Genomic DNA, 19,480 nt, shown 5'->3' on the forward strand with positions numbered 1-19,480 from the left:
AATGTGTCCGAATGTTACAAGTAGTCAGGTACCGAGTAAGCAAAATAACATGGTACACCATGTTCACTTAATAATTTTTCTGCCGAACTTTATAATCTTTAGACTATCTCCAATACAAATTCTTTGTCAAGTGTATATTTGACATACAAAAATATAATATAATATGTTATTTTCATATTTACTTCAATGCATAATGCTATTTAAAATGCTAAAATTTACTTTTTCTATAAGCATTAAGCTTTGAAAATTATAAAAGTAATCTTTTGATGTTAAAATAATTTGAAAAAATAAAAGTTGTATTGATTAAATTAAAAAGTAGCCATACCAACTAATAAGACTCAAATGTCAAATTTACCGTATGTTATACTTGATGAGAAATTTATTACAGAGTATAGCATTTAGTAAATTTGTCACAACAATAGCATTGCATTAAAGAGTATTTTTTACACTAAAAAATTAAATTTATAATTAGCACATGCAGATATTGCATTGGAGATACAAGGTAGGAAATTATACTTTTATTATGTAGGTGTCGATGAAGTGGTTTGAACCCAGACCTTGTGGTAGCAAAACCAAAAGCCTGACCATTCCAACACCCCACGGCTAAAAAGTAAGCTTTTACTGAAGTCAAACTGCATCAACAGTGTATTCTTGCGTATGTTTGATATCCCATTTTTATTTCTTTTTTTTTTTTTTTTTTGAGTGAATATACATGAATGAAAATATTATTTTATTGACATCAAATTATGTTTGTGATTGTTTAACAACTACAAAAAAAGAAAAAAAAAAAAAAAGGACAACAAACGAACTATGTTTGTGATTCCATAGTTGATACAGTAGTGTACGATACCTCTTCCGTGTACTCATTTTCTTTAACCTTAGTCCAAGAAATCTTCCATATCTCGAGTAAACTTTGCCTGCATTAAAGGGGTCACAGCTTATGCATGAGAAAGTGGACGAGAGAGAGAGAGAGAGAGAGAGAGAATTTAACAATGTACACACTCGAAATCGAGATATGAAAATGCACAGGAACAGCAATTTGAAACGACAACCATGCAAGGTGCACAAATTTTTGTTCTATAAAATGCGGAAAAATATAGAGTCCAGGGAAAAAACCATCGTCTAAAAACACAATACAATTGGGATAGCTAGTATTAGCAGAAACGCCTTTGACTCTGTGAATTGTTAGACAGATACCAACTCAAGCAATAAGCCTATTCAAAAACCATGAAATATAAAAGGGGCATCATGTCAGACTCGGATACACACCGAAAAATGAAATCCAACATTTAAGTATGACCTATAAACCAAAACCAGTAAAAGGAAGCAACAATCATTATGAGGCCCATCTTAGTCTTCCATTAAATTTACAACCTGAAGCATGTTTACAAAAAGTTTTCAGCTTAGGCTTCTTCCACTAAATAATAAATGCACGCCGATTAACCCACTCAACCCAACCCATTATAACTCGAACCCGACTAACCCGATCAAGAGATCAACCCAAACCACCCAACCCGACTATTAATTGGGTGGGTTTGGGTTGAGTTTTTCTTAGACCAACTTAACCCAAACCCACCCAAACTATTTATATATATAAATAAATATTTTCCTACCTTATAATATATAGTATTTGTCTTGTGTTTTACATCATTTACTTGACAATCTATTATGTTTTATGTTATATGAGTTTTATTATTGTTTGTTTGTTGGTTTACAAGTTATATATTTAAACTTATTTTGTATATATTTTATTTTCATATTAGGTTATAACTTATTAGATAATTTTAGAGCCTTATAAGACTAATTTTATGATGTAAGTTAGCTTTCTTTTTATATATTTCTTATTTAGAGTTCAATGATTAGTTTTATTTTTTTTTTCATTTTTTATTTTTTTATTATGTTTAATCAACCCACCCAAATTTTAATTGGGTGGGTTGATTTTAAACTTTGAGTTGATTGGGTGGATTAAATTTGAAATCAACCCACCCAAACTTGATTGGGTGGGGTGAAAAATCTCAAAAACCCACCCAACCTACCCTGATGTTCACCCCTAGTGGTCAATTTGCTTAACCTAGTAAGCTTATGAAGCTCAACAGCATAAAACTAGTAACTAACAAATCATATCTACCATGTTCGATACCTATCATTATTCCAAATAAGTACATAAGTGCAGAAAAACACATTTTCAGAAGTTTTAAGCGAGGAGGATAGACAAGATACACTTGTTTAGAGAGCAAAAAGGTCCTGACAGAGAGTTTAGGTTGGTCAATTACAAGAGAGAGCTGAACAAGTAAAATTCTTCCAAAAACAAATACATTTCCGATTCTAAGCAACGTGAAGGTTTATTAAATTCATAAGAAAAAGACAGGAGAGGTAGGACTATCAATGAAGTTTTGTAAATCTTAAAAATAATATATATTAAAACATATATTACAAACAAGAAAAGATGTAAAATAATAAAATACGAGAGATGTGTTTCTTCCGGAAAAGTAGGTATGTGAAAGGAATTTTTCTATGATTTGATTCCTTGAAGAAATTGCACCAAAGTTGACAAGATAGAACACTGGGAATATAAATGAAACTAAATCCAAAAGAAAAAAGTATCAATGAAAATAGTAAAATACTGAGAGTGTATCCCCGACAGCAACACTTACCTATTTGTTTGAACAGTCCTCTTTGCCAGCATGAGCGTCAGGAAAACAGGAACCATTGCCGCACATAAATGCTTGAGTGTATGCCCGCTTACAATGTGATGTGTCCAACCATAAATCACCTTATCAGCAGCTTCTTCCACCTTGGCTAAAAGATAAAATCCTGCAATTTATAGCAAAAATTATGCAATCTACGTGGCAAAAAAGCAAATGAAATCTCAGAACAGAATAGAGGAAGCCATATCATGAGAAACACAAACCTGCAGCCCAGAGCCAGTATGTTGAGTGTGTGTACATTGGAGGCAACAAAATAGCCATCACGGGAATGACAATGCAGGGAACAAACTGGACCAAAGCATATGGTCGGAGATCATCAAAAAACCTTGAAGAAAAATGTGAAACGGCAATAAGACTAATATTAGAGATAATATAGAATCGAAAAAGCTCTAAGCTGTTCATTCTTTTGCATTTGCATTAGCTGTTTCAGAAGCAAAGTGAGGATACTATGCTTTAATTGCGACTTTAGATAAAATAGACATTCTAACATCAGGTAGAATTGTCAAAAAAGTAAAGATGGAACAATAACAAATACACTTCCACACTCCAACTCTGGTTTTACCAACACACCATCACTTAAATAGCTCTTCATATTATTTACATTTACCTCTCTAAAACTCCTTTTGTACTAGAACCGAAGTTCTTCACTGAGTATTCAAGTTTTTCAATGAGGAAGGTAAGAGCTTAAACTCGTATGAAATACCAAGTTTGATTAAAAATACATGATATGACAAGGATAAGTATACTCTAATCAATTGAGGAGAAAAAAAAAACATGATATGACAATGATAAGTATACTCTTATCAATTGAGGAGAAAAAAAAAACATGATATGACAAGGATAAGTATACTCTTATTAATTGAGGAGAAAGAAAAAAAAAAAAAAAAAAGAGAAAGAGAAAGAAAGAAAGAGAGAGAGATAAGTTTGGTGCTTGCCTCCAATACAATATACTAACTAGACCCGCCAAAAGTAGAGGAATGATAGATATTGTTCCCCTTCGCTCATCAATTCTTTCAATGATAAAGATTGCCATGATTGAGGTGAATGCAATAGTCATCTAATTTTATCAAAAAGCGCTTTGTGTCAAAATTAGAACAGCATTTTGATGACAGCATTATAATTTGAAACGGAAAGAAAAAAAAAAGAAAAAACAGAGTAAATTCACCGGTAGGCGATCCCACACAAGACGAGCATCATTTGGCTTCAAATGGTAGTATGAAGATCCGAAAGCAACAGCGGCAACACCTATGTAAAAACATGTCCAGCCCCAAAGCTCGCCTTGCAAGCTTGTCATTTACATTGAAGCATTAATCATTATCAGTGGTCATACAACAAAATTAAAAATAAAATGAAAGTATAATAGATTGGATCTTTCAGTTAGATGGGCACAATAAAACAGTACACTACCTTAGCCTAAAATAATTCCCATAATAGCAAAGCACCAGCCCAATTACACCAATAACAAGGAACGGGAAATTTGAAACCACGTTAAGCATATTAGGAATTCCTGGGGTACAATAAAGGATTCCATCAATTTCAACAAGGCAGTAGATAAGGAAAAGTTTTGAATATTACTAAAGCCAAAAGAATGGCCCAAAAAAAAAAAGTCATATATGGCACGACGGCAGTAACCTACATCATGTAAATGTAACAGAAATTGCAAATTGAAAAAAAAAAAAAAAAAAAATTACATGCACTAACAGAGTTCTTTACCCAACTGTGCCAAATCCAAAGAGAACCCACTGAATTATTGGAGAACTCACTGTAACAAACATCTGATATTTTCTAAGCAACAATTTAATGAACACGTATACCAAATTTTAACAGAAAGACAGAGGTTATTAGAGGTGAAAAAGAACATTTGTTCGAAGTATTACACACACACACACACACACACTGACACACATAACTAAATCACACAGTTCAAAGTAGTACTTCAAGTAAGTTTTTTATTCCTGAATAACTGCATTGAGAGAAATTAGCAATCACCCAACGACTAAAAGAAATTCTTATACTCGAATTGAAAAGGACCAACAACTAGAAAATGCACATAACAACCACACCAGATGATGTATTGCGAGGTCATATGCACACAACGATAAGCAACATTAAAGTTTCATAAACAAAAATAATGAGTACAGAACCGAAAAGGAAAAAGATGCCCTCATGAACCTACATAAAGACTGCACAAGCAGTAAAAAGCAAAATAAAAATAGGTAATTGCAGCCCAACAAAACTAGATTTAAAGGGACATCTAAACTCTTTTATTGAAACGTAATTCCATCGCAAAAAGCTCTATATCATCATGTCTCATGCACTTAAATTGTTGCAAACACTGAGAGCAATTACCCCCGATATCTACAAAGGAGCCTATATCTATACTCCAGTAATAGTTCAGAATAGATAAATCAAGGATAATAGTTTCAGTATCCCTCTTACGCATTACGCAGTAGGAAGGAGATAACAACATAAGGGGTTACCTCCTTTGAGAATTGAGACACATCAGAAGTATTAACTTTAAATGCGTGTGATTTAAGCATGAAATGAGCAAAGTGTACTGGAGTTTTCCGATATGGATGAAGATTTGCAAAGTTGTGTTAATTTGTAAACTTCAGCCGAAAATGCCTACGGAATCACAGATACAACCATCAATTTAGATTCCAAGTTGCAACCTAATTCATGACTTTTCTACAGGAACGGATCAAAAAGCACTGAACCCTAAATTCAAGTGAAATTTCTACAACTTCTAAGATTAGATATAAACCTAATGGTCTAAGTCTATCTAGCTAACGTTTTAGCCAATTCGACCCCAGTGCAATCTTCTCCATACAAGTTCAAATTTTGGTTGTGCTAATTGAATTCAATTTCATCCAACATTCACCAAAACAAAATGCCACTTGTCATAAAAAGAAAACAAAAATTCCTTCTCAGAACTGAAAATAACAATAATAATAATAATAAAAAATCGAACCGTTTCTCCAAGATCATCAAACACATTGAACCACTTGCAGATATTCATTATAATCATTGACTTCAACTTGAGTTTCAACAACCTTACATTAAGGACTTCAATTTTCACGCCAAATTAAAAAGAAAGAAAACCCACTCCTGTGCAATCCCTAGAAAATATATATGCAAGTGTGTGTGTGTGTGTGTATATATATATATATATAGAGAGAGAGAGAGAGAGAGAAGATTGACCAAAGAAGGTGCGCTGATCGGCGAAATCGTGGTAGGCCTGAGACTGGGGAATGGCTGGAGTGACGATCATCAGCACTACGAAGCATACGATGGCAACTCCCCATGCCCAAATCGTCCTCTTCCTCATTTTCTCAATTCAATGCACAACTTCCCCCAACTTCTTCACTTCCTCCTCCTACTTTCTCATTTATACGATAATTATTTTTGGGGCTCAAATCTGCTCACCAATTTTGGTGTTTTAATTGGTTAAACACCAATTAAATCATAACACGTTATATAAAAATTTAAGTTATTTTTTAATTACTTTTTTTATTTATTATAAAATAAAATAATTTAATTTAATTAGTTAAACACTAATAAAATATTAAAAATTAAACAGCGATCTAATTTTTTAGTTGATTGAAATTAAACAAAAAAGAAAAAAAAATAAGGATGCCTGTAGATTGGATTCTTTGCTGGTTGTTTTGCATGATACTTTCCTTCTTTTATTTTACGAGTTTGATAAATTAATCATTTAATTTTTTTAGCAATCCACTTTTTAAATTTTATAATTTATTACAATATTAGTTAAATTAAAAATAAAATTAAAAATTGAGACGATATCTTCAAAATGAGTCTTTAATAAGTGTAATTATATTTGTTTATATCGAATTACTCCTTATATACGCATCACGAGTATTTTTTTCTAAATTAAAAGTTAACTGTTTTGGGAGAAAAATCATTATGGGTCACAAGATTTATTTTTTCTAAACACTCACGTTGAGAATGCCATCTAAATTTTTAACTTTGTTTTCAAATTGACCGATATTACAATAAATTTCAAAGTTTAAAGGGTGAATCATCAAGAAAAAAAGTTAATTGACTAATTTGCCAAATTCGTAAAGTTTAAGGGGTGTAAATGCATAAAAACCTGTCTTTGCTTCTTTTTTCTTTTTTTTTTGTTTTGTTTTTGAAACTGTAGTAAATAGTATTTTTTTTGAAATTAAATTAAGTAAATAGTATATTTTAAAACTATTTATAGTAAATAGTAATTACGTGGTAAATAAATTATTTATACAGTAAAGGAATTATTATTTACAATTGGTAAAAAAATAGCTTATGTAGTAAAAAATTTTAAATTTCAAAAATAACTTAAGTGGTAAAAAAATTTTATTTACGTGAAAAAATTTTTGCGTTTCATTTATGTGAAAATATTTTTAATAGTTGTAAATAAACTATTTACTTAGTAAATAATTCATTCACTGCGTAAAGTGTTCTTTACTTCAAATCATTTTAAAATCTATTATTTATTTAATTTAATTTTATAAATATGTTATTTACTATGTTCTTTTTTTTAAGAAATCAATTTGATATCCCTTATGTCTTTTAGAAAAAAGTATTAAACCCGTATTTTTAATAAATATAAAACAATATTTTAATGTTTTAAAAAATATGAGAGACACTTTGGTGTAAGTTGTTTTTTTATATAAAATGTTTTACTTATCCTTTTCTCCTCTTTTATTTTAATGGTCATGCAACTAGAAATCATAATAAAAATATAAATAAATGTTATCTTCATGTACAAAATTATAAATATCAATAAATTAAAATTAAAATTGCTCATAGATTGAAATCTTTTCTTTTCTTTGAAAAAAAAAATCAATTTGGTACTCTAGGTTGTAAAGCTGTAAGTTCAGGTCGCCCGATTCTATATAGTATGTGATTAACGGCTCGAACGATAAAATTAAATTGGGCTAAGCCAACCTGAGTTAAGAGAGAGTCAACCTAATCGGACGATAAAGGCCTTTGAATCTGGCTGACTCGAATATATACATATATAGATATATATTTTTGTAAAAACTCTTATAAATATGAGAAATTATAGAAAATAGACCAAGATTTAAAAGAGAACCAACTATAGAAATTAATAGGTCATTTTAAGTGTGTGTAGAGCAAAAATTTGTGTTATGATTCAGATTATAGTTCGTGACTCGTTATAATATTTTTTTTTTATAAAAAATACACATAAATTAAAAATAATTTTAAATAAGAATTCTAAATTTATGAAATAAACGTATTTTTTTATGTTTTTAATTTTTAATTTTCCAAAATTATCCTTTTTCTTCTTTTTTTTTTCTCTCGATCTATTCTATCTCTCTCTCTAGAACTTTCTCCCTCCAGACGTTGATCTCCTCTCCCTCTCATTAGGCGATCACCGACGCTCGTCGACGGAGAACGTGAACTCCGGTGAATGTCCTCGTCATTTCTCTTCCTACCTGTCTTTCTCTCTCCTCTCTCCTCTCTCCGTCAATCTCATCCATCTCTCTCTCTAATCGGAATGATCGGTGGTCGAGAACCCTCACGAACGCTGGCAACGCAGATTGATCTCCTTCCTCATTCTCGTTTTACCGTCCAAGAGAGACTGTTCGACAATCTCGTCAGAGATCACCGAGAAATCACAGCGGCGCGAGACGAGATCTTGTGGCTCGTCGGCGTTTTCTTGCGATGATGCCCAGATCTCCTCACGTGGCGTCGCGAGTGCGGAGCATGAAGGGGATCTCTCCTCGCGAGGCCGGAACCGCGAAGTGCAATTCATTGCGACACCGGAATCGTCAACGGGAGCTCGTCACGACGCCGGAAAAAGTGAAGGGATCTCCTCCGGCGAGTGATCTTTGCCGTTGTCGGCCTCCAGAGAGTGACGTGCTGTTAGACGGTTCTGAAGAGAGAGAGAGAAGAGGGAGGAAAAGAGACGTAACGAGGAGAGAGACGAGAGAAGGGAGAGAATTTTGGATTTTTTTTTTTGGAAGAATCTAGTGATGGAACTTTGGACGGGCCGCCCGCGACCGCCCGAAAAGTCCGAGGATTTGCCCGAGCCCGAACCCAATCCGCTCGAGATTTTCGGGCCGCCCGCCCGAGCCCGAATTTCACCTTGAACGGGCCGCGGGCTTGTATTCGGCGGCCCGAGCCCGTCCGAATTGCCCGAATTTTTTAAACTTTTTTTTAATATTAAGTTATTTATATATATATTACAATTTGAAATGAACACACGAACTCGGGTTTTCGGACAAAATTTGAGTAAAAATTCAAAAAATAGCCATTTTTGGGTTTTCGGGCAATTCGGGCAACTCGGGTTTTCGGGCAAAATTCAAAAAACTAGCCGTTTTCGGGTATTCGGGCAATTCGGGCACCTCGGGCGGGTCGGGCAATTCGGGCAGGCGGGAAAAATTCGGGCAAAATTCAAAAAAATTCAAAAATTCAGGCTTCGGGTCGGGCAATTCGGGCACACCCAATTTTCGGGCAATTTTCGGGTCAGGCAGTTCGGGCTTGGTCGGAAAAATTCAAAAAAATCCCGGCGGACGGCGGTATACGGTGGTTAGACGGCGGCGGGCAAGGGTAGACATGTCAAATTCGGGCTGCCCGAGCCCGAACCCGAATTTCTTGCTTGGGCGGGCAGGAATTGGGCCGGCCCGCCCGAGCCTGAAAAAATTCGGGCTTCGGGCGGCCCGCCGACCCGAAGTTCCAGCACTAGAAGAATCCAGTAGTTATTGCATATTAGTATTCTAGTTTTAATGTGAGGGCATTTTCGGATTTTTAGTTGAGTGTAAATCCACATTTACATTAAGATGGTTTATTTTTGTTGATTTGAGTTGAGATGTGATTTTATGTGAGAATTTTTTATTGTAGTAAAAAAATTAATTATGATTATTTTTGAGAGTTTTTTTTATAGTAAAACTCAAATTTTAAATTCAAATTATTAAAATGAACGGGTCTTACTAACTTCTTATTTAAAAGTCTTAAATTTTGATTCCCCTATCAAATTGGCATACTTTCCTCTTTCTCTCTATAAAAATAGATTATCGATAGTCTTCTATTTTTCAACCGTCAATTTTGTATTAAAATATATCTGTTATGCATACTTTTTTATGATATTATTTTAATCAAATTTAATGATTAAAAGACCACCGGTAGGTTGGCCTATCGAAGAAGGTCCATGTTATTGTTGTTGTTAATTTTTTTTTTTTTTTAAATAGTTGTTGTTGTTACTTTTTATTTAGGGTTATTGACACAAATGATCCTTAATTTATTTAATAAATGAAGTTTAGTTCTTAATATTTTTTTTGATAAATTAACCCCTAACTGTTTTAAATAGGTGTAATCAAATTGTATCTATTTTAAACTGTTGTGGGTCAATTTGTTAAAAAAAATGTTGAGAGATTAAACTGTCATTAACTAAATATGTTGAGGATTATTTGTGTCAATAACTCTTTTATTTATTTGTATATACACATATATTTTAACCCGAAACATTACAGAGAAGAGAGCCTTAAATTGCGGTTACTTATCGCGGATTTAAATTTAAAATTTTAATTTGAGTTGAGATATATTATTTTTAATTTTAAAAGCTTAAAACTGAAAACTCGGTTAAATTAAGGAATCCCTTTGTCCCCACAACCGCAACACTCGCGGTTCGTCTCCCTTAAGGCTTAAATACAAAGCAAACGCAAACTTCACTTGCCCAGTTGCCAAACCCCCCAAAAAAACCCTCGCAGCGCACACACCACGGCCATCTCAATTCCTAGAGAGAGAGAGAGAGAGAGAGAGAGAGGGAAGAGAGAGAAATGGCGCAATCGCTGGAGCTTCTGCTGATACAGTTCCTGATGCCGGACAACGACGCGCGGCGGCAGGCGGAGGAGCAGATAAAGCGGCTGGCAAAGGATCCGCAGGTGGTGCCGGCGCTCGTCCAGCACCTCCGCACCGCCAAGACCCCCAACGTCCGCCAGCTCGCCGCCGTACTCCTCCGCAAGAAGATCACCGGCCACTGGGCCAAGCTCTCTCCTCAGCTCAAGCTCCTCGTCAAGCAGTCCCTTATCGAGAGCATCACCATGGAGCACAGGTCAATTATTCAAATCTTAATGCTTTTTTGGTTCTCTTTTGTTTTCTGTTTGGTTGCTCGGGAAAAAAAAAGTTGAGAAATTTCAGGTTTTGGAAATCTAGAACCGTGTATTATGAGTTTGTTAATTCTGCTTTTGCGGTGTAATTTCTCATTTCTTCTGCTACGAATTTGAGTTCGCTCATTTTTTTTTCCTTTGGAAATTGACGCAATGATCGCGTATAATTTTTGTTTTCAGTCCGCCAGTAAGAAGAGCGAGTGCAAATGTAGTTAGTATTGTTGCAAAATATGCCGTTCCAGCAGGAGAGTGGCCTGATTTGTTGCCATTTCTCTTTCAATGTAGTCAGAGTGCTCAAGAAGACCATAGAGAAGTAAGTTCATGCCATTTGACAATCCATTCTCATTAACTATGCGTATGATAGTTTTATTGTTTCAAATTGAGCCGTCACTAACGACCTTCTGCCCCCATAAAAACTGTTGGATTCCATGTATGCACATGGTCTGTATTTCTTGTTAAAAATTTATTAATGCCTCTGGTTATAGGTTTAATTGAACGAGGATAGTTTTGAGACTTCTAACTTTAAATTAAATAGACGAGTGAAGGCGGTCCCTCCAACCTTCGGTTCACCATCTAAAGCTGATTCTCATCTTCTCGTTTCGAACTTTGTTTAATGTAGCTCTGTTTCTTTTGTTTGTTTTCTTACCCGCGAAATGTCCTAACATCTATGGTTGTTTTGTTTGGATGATAAAGGTGGCATTGATTCTTTTCAGTTCTTTAACGGAAACAATTGGGAATACATTTCGCCCACATTTCGCAGATTTGCAAGCTCTTCTTCTCAAGTGTCTGCAAGATGAGACTAGCAACCGTGTCAGAGTTGCTGCTCTAAAGTAATCTTCTTTTTATTATCATTTCATTTATTTTTGTTTTCTACTTTTCCTTTTAATATTTTGTTCGGTGCTTGAAGGCCCTGCTGATCCTAAGTGATATAGAAAGAATTTTCTTTATCGATGGTGATCATTCATGGTATCCATAGCAATGCTTCTTTCTCGGCCAAATCCTAATGTCTTTTTTACTTTTCCTGGTCTCGAGTCTGATTGACTCGACTTTTCTGTTGCTGATTAGTCATTAACATGTGAGACTACTTACTAAATCCTTTTGATTTTTATTCCAGGGCAGTTGGGTCATTTATAGAATTCACTCATGATGGTGATGAAGTGGTGAGTATTGGTGCGAGACCTGCCAATTAGTCTAAAAATACTATTTTAGATGTTTATATTATTTTTCTATTCAAGCAACATGTTATAATTTTTAGTAAAAAATTGCTCCTCGTGTGTATTCTGTTTCTACTTCTTGTATACTTGAGGTTAACTTGAAGCCCAATTTGAGTGCTGAAGATACGAAGCTTCACTTATGTTTATTGTAGTGGGTTTAATGAGAGCTAACAAATTATGACACAAAATGAAGAAGCAAGAAAATAGCTTATACAGGAGCATTAAGTCAGAAAAAGGATTAACTTTATTATGTAATAAAAGTATATGTAATAAAAGTCTTTGTGGGATTCTGGTCATCATCCAAAGGTCTATTCTTCAGTGTTGATAACATTTGGGTTCATGCAGGTCAAGTTTAGAGAATTTATTCCCAGCATTCTAAATGTATCCAGACAATGCCTTGCTGCTGGTGAGGAGGATGTTGCTGTAATCGCCTTTGAAATTTTTGACGAGCTCATTGAATCTCCTGCTCCTCTTCTTGGGGAATCTGTTAAATCCATTGTGCAGTTCTCTCTTGAAGTTAGCTCAAGTCAAAATTTCGAATCTAACACGCGTCATCAGGTTAGAGAAGGGGAAGAGACACTCACACACGCACACAAAAAGAAAAAACACCCACCCACACAGAGACACCTGTGCGTGTGTGTTTTATGGTGGGATACAATTTTACTGCACTTCATTTAAGGATTTTTTTATATCTTATCTTCTTCCCTTCTTTTCTCCAGGCAATTCAGATAATTTCTTGGCTTGCAAAATACAAATCTGCTTCCCTTAAAAAGCATAAACTAGTTGTCCCTATTCTGCAAGTTATGTGCCCTTTGCTTGCTGAATCAAATGATAGAGATGAAGATGATGACCTTGCCCCTGATCGAGCCGCTGCTGAAGTTATTGACACTATGGCTGTGAATGTACCAAAGCATGTTTTTTCACCTGTTTTGGAATTTTCTTCTTTAAGCAGTCAAAATGCAAATCCTAAATATCGTGAAGCTTCTGCTACAGCTTTAGGCGTCATTTCAGAGGGCTGTTCAGAATATATGAAAGATAAGCTTGAACAAGTACTTGATATTGTCTTAGGGGCTTTGAGAGACCCTGAACAAGTGGTAAGGGGTGCTGCGTCTTTTGCAATAGGTCAATTTGCTGAATACCTGCAGCCTGAAATTGTTTCTCATTATCAAAGTGTTCTACCATGCATTTTGAGTGCACTTGAAGATGCATCTGAGGAAGTGAAGGTAAGCATGTGAGAAAAAGATAAATGATGAGATCGTTACTGATTATCATGCATATGGTAAGAGTAATGATCAACCTTCTAATGCAGGAAAAGTCATACTATGCTTTGGCTGCATTTTGTGAGAATATGGGGGAGGAAATCCTTCCTTTTCTTGAACGTTTGATGGCGAAACTACTGGGAGCTCTCCAAAATAGTGCCCGTAATTTGCAGGAGACATGCATGGTATGAGGATGCTTCTTACTACCCCATCAGGTTTTGCTTGAATTCAAATGAATCGTTCTCTACCTGTTAATTTAGCTCTTTAATTTGTCATTGCAGTCTGCAATTGGTTCAGTTGCGGTTGCTGCAGAGCAGGCCTTCATTCCATATGCTGAAAGGGTTCTAGAATTGATGAAGGCTTTCTTGGTGCTTACTCGTGATGAGGATCTCCGTGCACGGGCAAGAGCTACTGAGCTAGTTGGCATAATTGCAATGTCTGTTGGGAGAACTGGGATGGAGCCAATTCTACCCCAGTTCATGGAAGCTGCAATTTCTGTTAGTGACGTTGGCATTTCTAGTGACTGATGGGCATATAACATTCTATTCACTAACTGATTTACATATTTGGTTCTTCCAGGGTTTTGGATTGGAGTTTAGTGAGCTTCGCGAGTACACTCATGGATTCTTTAGCAATGTAGCAGAAATATTAGATGATGGTTTTATACAGGTTAAAGAGCTGTCTTTCTAATTGAGTCAAGCGTCTATGTGTTTCTTAGTGCCCGTATTTACCTTCAACATTATTTTCTCAAACAGTATCTTCCTCATGTTGTCCCTCTGGTATTTTCTTCGTGCAATCTTGATGATGGCTCTGCAGTGGATATTGATGAGTCTGATGATGAGAATGTTAATAATTTTGGCGGAGTTTCATCTGATGACGAAGCTCATGATGAACCAAGAGTCCGTAATATTAGTATAAGAACAGGAGTTTTGGATGAGAAGGCAGCTGCAACTCAAGCTCTTGGGTTATTTGCGCTGCACACAAAGGGTTCTTATGCGCTGTATCCTTTACCGTATTTGACTTACTTTTGTAGTTGTATTCTACAAAACTAATGTATTTGGTGATGCTATTCTATATTTTGATTTCTTTGATTGCCTTTAAGCTATTTGGAGGAGTCATTCAAGATTTTGGTAAAGCACTCGGGGTATTTTCATGAAGATGTTCGGCTTCAGGCAATCATTGGTTTGAAACGTAAGTCGCACCATCTTTGCATGCTTGGTTATGTTTCACTTGGTGGTAGCTTATTTGTTTTTGTTCATGGGATCAATTTTGAAGTCTTCCATTTAATCCATAACAGAATGCAGTTCTAGTATGGTGCCCTTATTTTTCTAATCTTTTCAACTTATTTTTTGCTTTTCAATGTAAATTATGGAACTTCATAGTGTTAGTTGTTGGGGTGCCGATGTTTATTATTGTTAATTTTTGGTGGTCATTAGCTTGTTTAGAGGGTGTGTTATCCAAATATGCTAAAGCTATCACAACCCATTAATAATGCATGTCTTGGTTGATTGAAACAACAGATATTCTGACAGCTGCACGAGAAGTTTTTCAGAATCATAATGTGAGTAGTTCCTTTAACTAATTGGCAAGTGTGTTGTTTATTGGACTATTGCATGATACTGTATTTCCTGTCCAGGAAATGTTTGACTTACACTTTATAGTATGGTTATCTGCCCTTAAAGTTTTCTGGATCTTCAATTCCTGCCAAGTGTAGCTTAGTATGGTTTCAATGGTTACCCCAATATGTATCCATTTGTGGGTATCATTGTTTTAGCCACTGATATGAATCAGATGGTTGTAACAAATTGAATAGTTGACAAAAAAAAAAAAAATGACAATGAGCATTAAATTTAAAGACTCCATAATTATCTTTTTTAATTGATGCTTGAGGTTAAGTTGTTGATTTACTTGCTATAGCAAGTCATATAAATCAACACATCATCAAATGCAATTAAGGTGTATAATTATTTTTACAATTTGATTGATAACCGCTGATGGAATTTAACCATTGAAAACTCATTAACACACACACACCCACGCACGCAGTGTAATTATAAGACGTAGAAATCATTTTCAAGCTCCTTCTTTTGGGTTGGAAACCTAGGTGTAGGAGATATTTTTAGTTTCATGGTGCCTTTTGGGAGTCTCTTCAAGCCTTTTCATCTGTTCCTGGACTTTTGCTAGGTTAAGCTTGCTTTTTAATATTATCAACCTCTCTTTAATATGCAGGAAGGAGCAGCTAAGGCAAATGAAATGTTTGGTAAGATTATTTCCGAAATTAATTCAAACATAATCACATAGGAACTTATAAACTAATTCTGGTTCTATTTTGCAATTCCATTGAAGTTCTTTATTTTCTGCAGATACTGTGATGAATGTTTATATCAAGACTATGACTGAAGATGATGACAAGGAAGTTGTTGCTCAAGCTTGTACGAGCATAGCTGACATAATTAAGGATTATGGTTATGGCACTGTTGAACCTTGTATGTATGAATTTTGTTTGGCTTCACTGTGTCGCTTATTTCAGTAAATTTCCAAATTAAAATGAATTCAAAATATTCGGATTTCAGACATGCCTCAGCTTGTTGATGCTACTGTGTCACTGCTTCGTGAGGAATCCGCTTGTCAGCTAACAGAATCTGATGATGATATCGACGATGATGATACTGAACATGATGAAGTACTGATGGATGCTGTTTCTGACCTTCTTCCTGTATTTGCAAAGTCAATGGGTTCCCATTTTGCACCCATCTTTGCAAAGCTCTTTGAACCTTTAATGAAATTTGCGGTGGGTTGCATCAGATGCTTGAGTTTACTTAGTTATAATACCTCAGTACAGTGTCCTCTTATTTCTTAAACTTGACCATTGGTGATGCAGAAAGCTTCACGCCCTCCTCAAGACAGGACAATGGTGGTTGCTTGCCTTGCTGAAGTTGCTCAGAACATGGGAGCTCCCATTGCAGGCTACGTTGATGTAATTTTTCCTTTTTCTCCTTTTTTTTTTTCTTTTTCGTTTTTTGCTTATGTACAATGCTTTTAACACTTGTAGTTCCTGAATATTTTTTAAATGTTTCAGAGGGTCATGCCCTTGGTGCTCAAAGAACTGGCGTCATCAGATCCAACCAATAGGAGAAATGCTGCATTTTGTGTTGGGGAGTTGTGTAGAAATGGTGGTGATGGAACATTGAAGTATCCTATACAAAAACTTTTCGTTGTTCCTTTTCTGAAGTTTGAATTTTCTGTACCTGTCCTATCTATTATTGCTGTGTGCCCCGTTGATAAGGGATCCATGTCATGTGACAAGTCATCTTAAGAAGACTCTTACGCTAATCTTAAGAAGATAACCTTGTTATCTTAGCATTGGTATTTATTCTCTCTAGTGCTTAATTGTCATAGAATTTTCCTTCTAGAAGTTTTTTCGTTAACTGAGAACAGATATTATGATGGCATATTGCGTGGACTTTACCCATTGTTTGGAGAATCAGAGCCAGATGATGCTGTTAGGGATAATGCGGCTGGTGCAGTGGCAAGAATGATAATGGTTCACCCTGAATCCATCCCACTAAATCAGGTTAATCTTCTCATTCTTGCTAAACATCATTTAAAAAGAAGGAAAAAAAAAACTCGTAGGAAGTCTTAAATGACATCTTCCTTTTGTAATTAGTTTAGCTGGGTATTTATTTCTGTTGCTTTCCTCAGGTTCTTCCTGTTTTCTTGAAAGTTCTTCCACTGAAAGAAGATCACGAGGAGTCCATGGCAGTGTATACTTGTGTCTCCACTCTAGTGCTATCATCAAATTCGCAGGTATCTGAATAGTTTCATTGTTCATATGTGAAGCATGAACCGGCCTTCAGCCTGTACTTTCTCTTTTTATTGACTCTTTCATATGGATTGTATTCTTATCTTGGCTTTTCTGTTCTTTTGTATGCAAAACAGATCCTTTCTCTAGTACCTGAGTTGGTTAATGTATTTGCTCAAGTTGTGGCATCCCCGGTTGAAACTTCGGAGGTTAAAGCTCTAGTAGGCAGAGCTTTTTTGCACTTGATTTCACTCTATGGACAACAAATGCAGCCCCTTTTGAGCGGCCTCCCTGCCGCACATGCAAATGCCCTGGCTGCATTTTCCTCAAATAACTGATGTCTAATTGAGCTGGGAATCGCGGTTATTCCTCACGTTCCAATTTGTTACTTATACCCTCACTATTTATCCGAGTCTTATTGATTGAGCGAGTCACATGTCGTCATTTCAACTTGTTTTTGTCGCTGAGGTTGCTTCTCAAAGAGATTATTTTTCCTGCCCGTTGTTTTTGGTTGGGAACGGCTGAGTTCTGAAAGGCCATCATTATGCAAGGTAAGAAGAGTTTATGAAACACCTGCATAATAGGTTATGGGTCCGTTTGGTTCTTGCATTTAAATCAGTGATTTTGATTTTGAATTTAAATTTTGTGAGAACCACTCTTTGGCGGCAACTTTTTTGATTCAAAATTTGTGAGAAAAAAACTGTAGCAGAATTAGAATAATGAGTTCAAACGCAGGAAGCATATGGGCATATATATTTTGAAAAAAGATTCTGTTACAATTTGGACTTGAGACTGTTTTGTTGGTTAATTTGAACATCTTTTGAAGCTAACTTTTACTCCATTTCCTTGTGTGTGTGCGTGTACATACTACATACATGCATGCGTGTGTCCGCAACCAATGTCTGGCATTTTGCTGCTCCTAGTCAGCATGAATTTTTATTAACAAGTGTAGTTATTCTCATTTTTCAGGTCTTGCTTGTGCTTCTTCCAGCACCATCTCCATTTTTCCTGTCCGGAGAGATTGCGTTGCGTTATTCATTTCCTGAGTGTATATTTTCTGATTTTTATTTGTTATTATTTCTATTTTTTTTTCCAGATATTATGGCTGTGTTCTTTTGTTCATTTATTTGTTGGGCTTTTAAAGCAGTCATATAGTCGTGTGATTGTAGATTTTTGTACTTTATAGGCTTAAGAATCAAGCATGAAGAATCATAGGCTCTTGTCTTTTGTAAGAGCACATTATATGGTAATATATTTTTCTTTTTGCCGTTTCAGATTATATTTTGTAATCTCTCTCTGTCTCTCATATTGCGTATAGCTTTCAAATTATTGGGAAGGTCGACATATGTTCGCAAGTAATGAGCTCCTCTTCCTCTGCTTTCTTTTTTTTTTTTTTTTCTTTTTTTAAAGCTTTTATGATGATGAATAGTAATAAGCTCATGGGTAAACCAATTAGTAGAGCACAAAATGGGGAGGTGATAGACATGATGAATAATGGGTCGTCTAGTATAATACACCAATCATATATTATTGTAGGACAAGGACAGAACCAATCACATTTATTCTAGCAAAAATCATATTTTATTGTAGGACAAGAACCAATGGATCCCTTGAAAAAAAAAAAGAACAAGAACCAATGGATAATAATCATAATATGATATGTAGTTCTATTAGATGTTGAAAAGACAAACAGACAGGTTCACAACTAATAAGATTTAGAGCTCGTTGTTTTAGAGTAAAATTTTAAAAAAATTTAAATTTAAGTTACAATTTTATTTAAGTTTATAATCTATTGTAAATTTTGAGTTTAAACTTGAGTTTTAACTCAAGTTTTAATTTGAGTTTGGGGCTAAAATTTGAGTTCAAGTTTTCTTTTCAACTCAAGTTTTTAAATTCAAACTTGAAGTTAATGAACAATATTTTTTCTATTTTTTCGTTTTAATTCTGATTAAGATGATTTTTTTTTTTGTGTTCATAACGAAGAGACGAATAAAATCCCACTCATATACCCTATTAAAATTTTTCATCACCATTGAGGTTTTATTAAAATACTGTTTAAATATAAATTCAAGTTTTGACCCACCTAAACACAAACTAAAATAGATTATCAATTCAAATCATAACTCAAATGTGCACATCTAAACACAAACTCAAGTTATAATTTCAACTCAAATTATAATTCAAATTTAACTCAAAATCTACATTCAAGTCACTATAACTCAAAAATGCAACCGAACAAGCCCTTAAGCTATCCAGTTGAGCCAACTAGTAGCAACAAAAAATGCAGATACGAAATAAGAGTCCGTAAAAAAATGTCTTCTATAATATGTATATAGTAATTTGTCATTTTTATTACGCTCCCACAATT

The 19,480-nt window shown here is 34.9% G+C and overlaps 2 protein-coding genes across 5 annotated transcripts; one reads left to right on the forward strand and one right to left on the reverse strand.

The window, feature by feature from the left end:
* Positions 1 to 702: 702 nt before the first annotated feature.
* Positions 703 to 6,124, reverse strand: LOC21406953. Of its 2 annotated transcripts, XM_024170416.1 has the most exons (7): positions 5,910 to 6,124; positions 4,116 to 4,215; positions 3,874 to 3,994; positions 3,644 to 3,765; positions 2,912 to 3,033; positions 2,655 to 2,814; positions 703 to 917 (listed from the first exon to the last, which is right to left on the reverse strand). In XM_024170416.1, the coding sequence occupies exons 1-7, from the start codon at positions 6,034 to 6,036 to the stop codon at positions 809 to 811; spliced, it is 861 nt and encodes a 286-aa protein (XP_024026184.1). In that variant the 5' UTR covers positions 6,037 to 6,124; the 3' UTR covers positions 703 to 808. The 2 variants fall into 2 exon arrangements, with proteins under 2 accessions (XP_024026184.1, XP_024026185.1); XM_024170417.1 differs by lacking the exon at positions 703 to 917 and having other exon boundaries at positions 2,651 to 2,814.
* A 4,213-nt stretch (positions 6,125 to 10,337) lies between these two features.
* Positions 10,338 to 18,391, forward strand: LOC21406955 (importin-4). 3 transcript variants are annotated; one of them, XM_024170374.1, is made up of 22 exons: positions 10,338 to 10,782; positions 11,018 to 11,150; positions 11,531 to 11,667; positions 11,952 to 11,997; positions 12,397 to 12,609; positions 12,771 to 13,274; positions 13,361 to 13,495; positions 13,592 to 13,807; positions 13,890 to 13,979; positions 14,066 to 14,310; positions 14,413 to 14,501; positions 14,831 to 14,871; positions 15,540 to 15,570; positions 15,674 to 15,796; positions 15,884 to 16,101; positions 16,192 to 16,287; positions 16,390 to 16,502; positions 16,749 to 16,884; positions 17,013 to 17,117; positions 17,250 to 17,663; positions 18,082 to 18,160; positions 18,299 to 18,391. In XM_024170374.1, the coding sequence occupies exons 1-20, from the start codon at positions 10,508 to 10,510 to the stop codon at positions 17,448 to 17,450; spliced, it is 3,147 nt and encodes a 1,048-aa protein (XP_024026142.1). In that variant the 5' UTR covers positions 10,338 to 10,507; the 3' UTR covers positions 17,451 to 17,663; positions 18,082 to 18,160; positions 18,299 to 18,391. The 3 variants fall into 3 exon arrangements, with proteins under 3 accessions (XP_024026142.1, XP_010103905.1, XP_024026143.1); XM_010105603.2 differs by having other exon boundaries at positions 18,082 to 18,391; XM_024170375.1 differs by having other exon boundaries at positions 10,701 to 10,782; positions 11,551 to 11,667; positions 18,082 to 18,391.
* The last annotated feature ends 1,089 nt before the right edge of the window (positions 18,392 to 19,480 follow it).

The sequence above is a fragment of the Morus notabilis genome, unplaced genomic scaffold (assembly GCF_000414095.1).
Source record: "Morus notabilis unplaced genomic scaffold, ASM41409v2 Scaffold165, whole genome shotgun sequence".
In the NCBI taxonomy this organism is placed as follows: domain Eukaryota; kingdom Viridiplantae; phylum Streptophyta; class Magnoliopsida; order Rosales; family Moraceae; genus Morus; species Morus notabilis.

Coding starts and splice junctions, on each gene's coding strand:
- LOC21406955 (XM_010105603.2), top strand. CDS start 10,508: ATGGCGCAATCGCTGGAGCTTCTGCTGATACAGTTCCTGATGCCGGAC. Junction 13,275..13,360: donor ATGCATCTGAGGAAGTGAAG/GTAAGCATGTGA, acceptor CTTCTAATGCAG/GAAAAGTCATACTATGCTTT. Junction 14,872..15,539: donor AAGTTTTTCAGAATCATAAT/GTGAGTAGTTCC, acceptor TTTAATATGCAG/GAAGGAGCAGCTAAGGCAAA.
- LOC21406953 (XM_024170416.1), bottom strand. CDS start 6,036: ATGAGGAAGAGGACGATTTGGGCATGGGGAGTTGCCATCGTATGCTTC. Junction 4,216..5,909: donor CGATCAGCGCACCTTCTTTG/GTCAATCTTCTC, acceptor ATTGTACCCCAG/GAATTCCTAATATGCTTAAC. Junction 3,995..4,115: donor GGGAATTATTTTAGGCTAAG/GTAGTGTACTGT, acceptor GTAAATGACAAG/CTTGCAAGGCGAGCTTTGGG.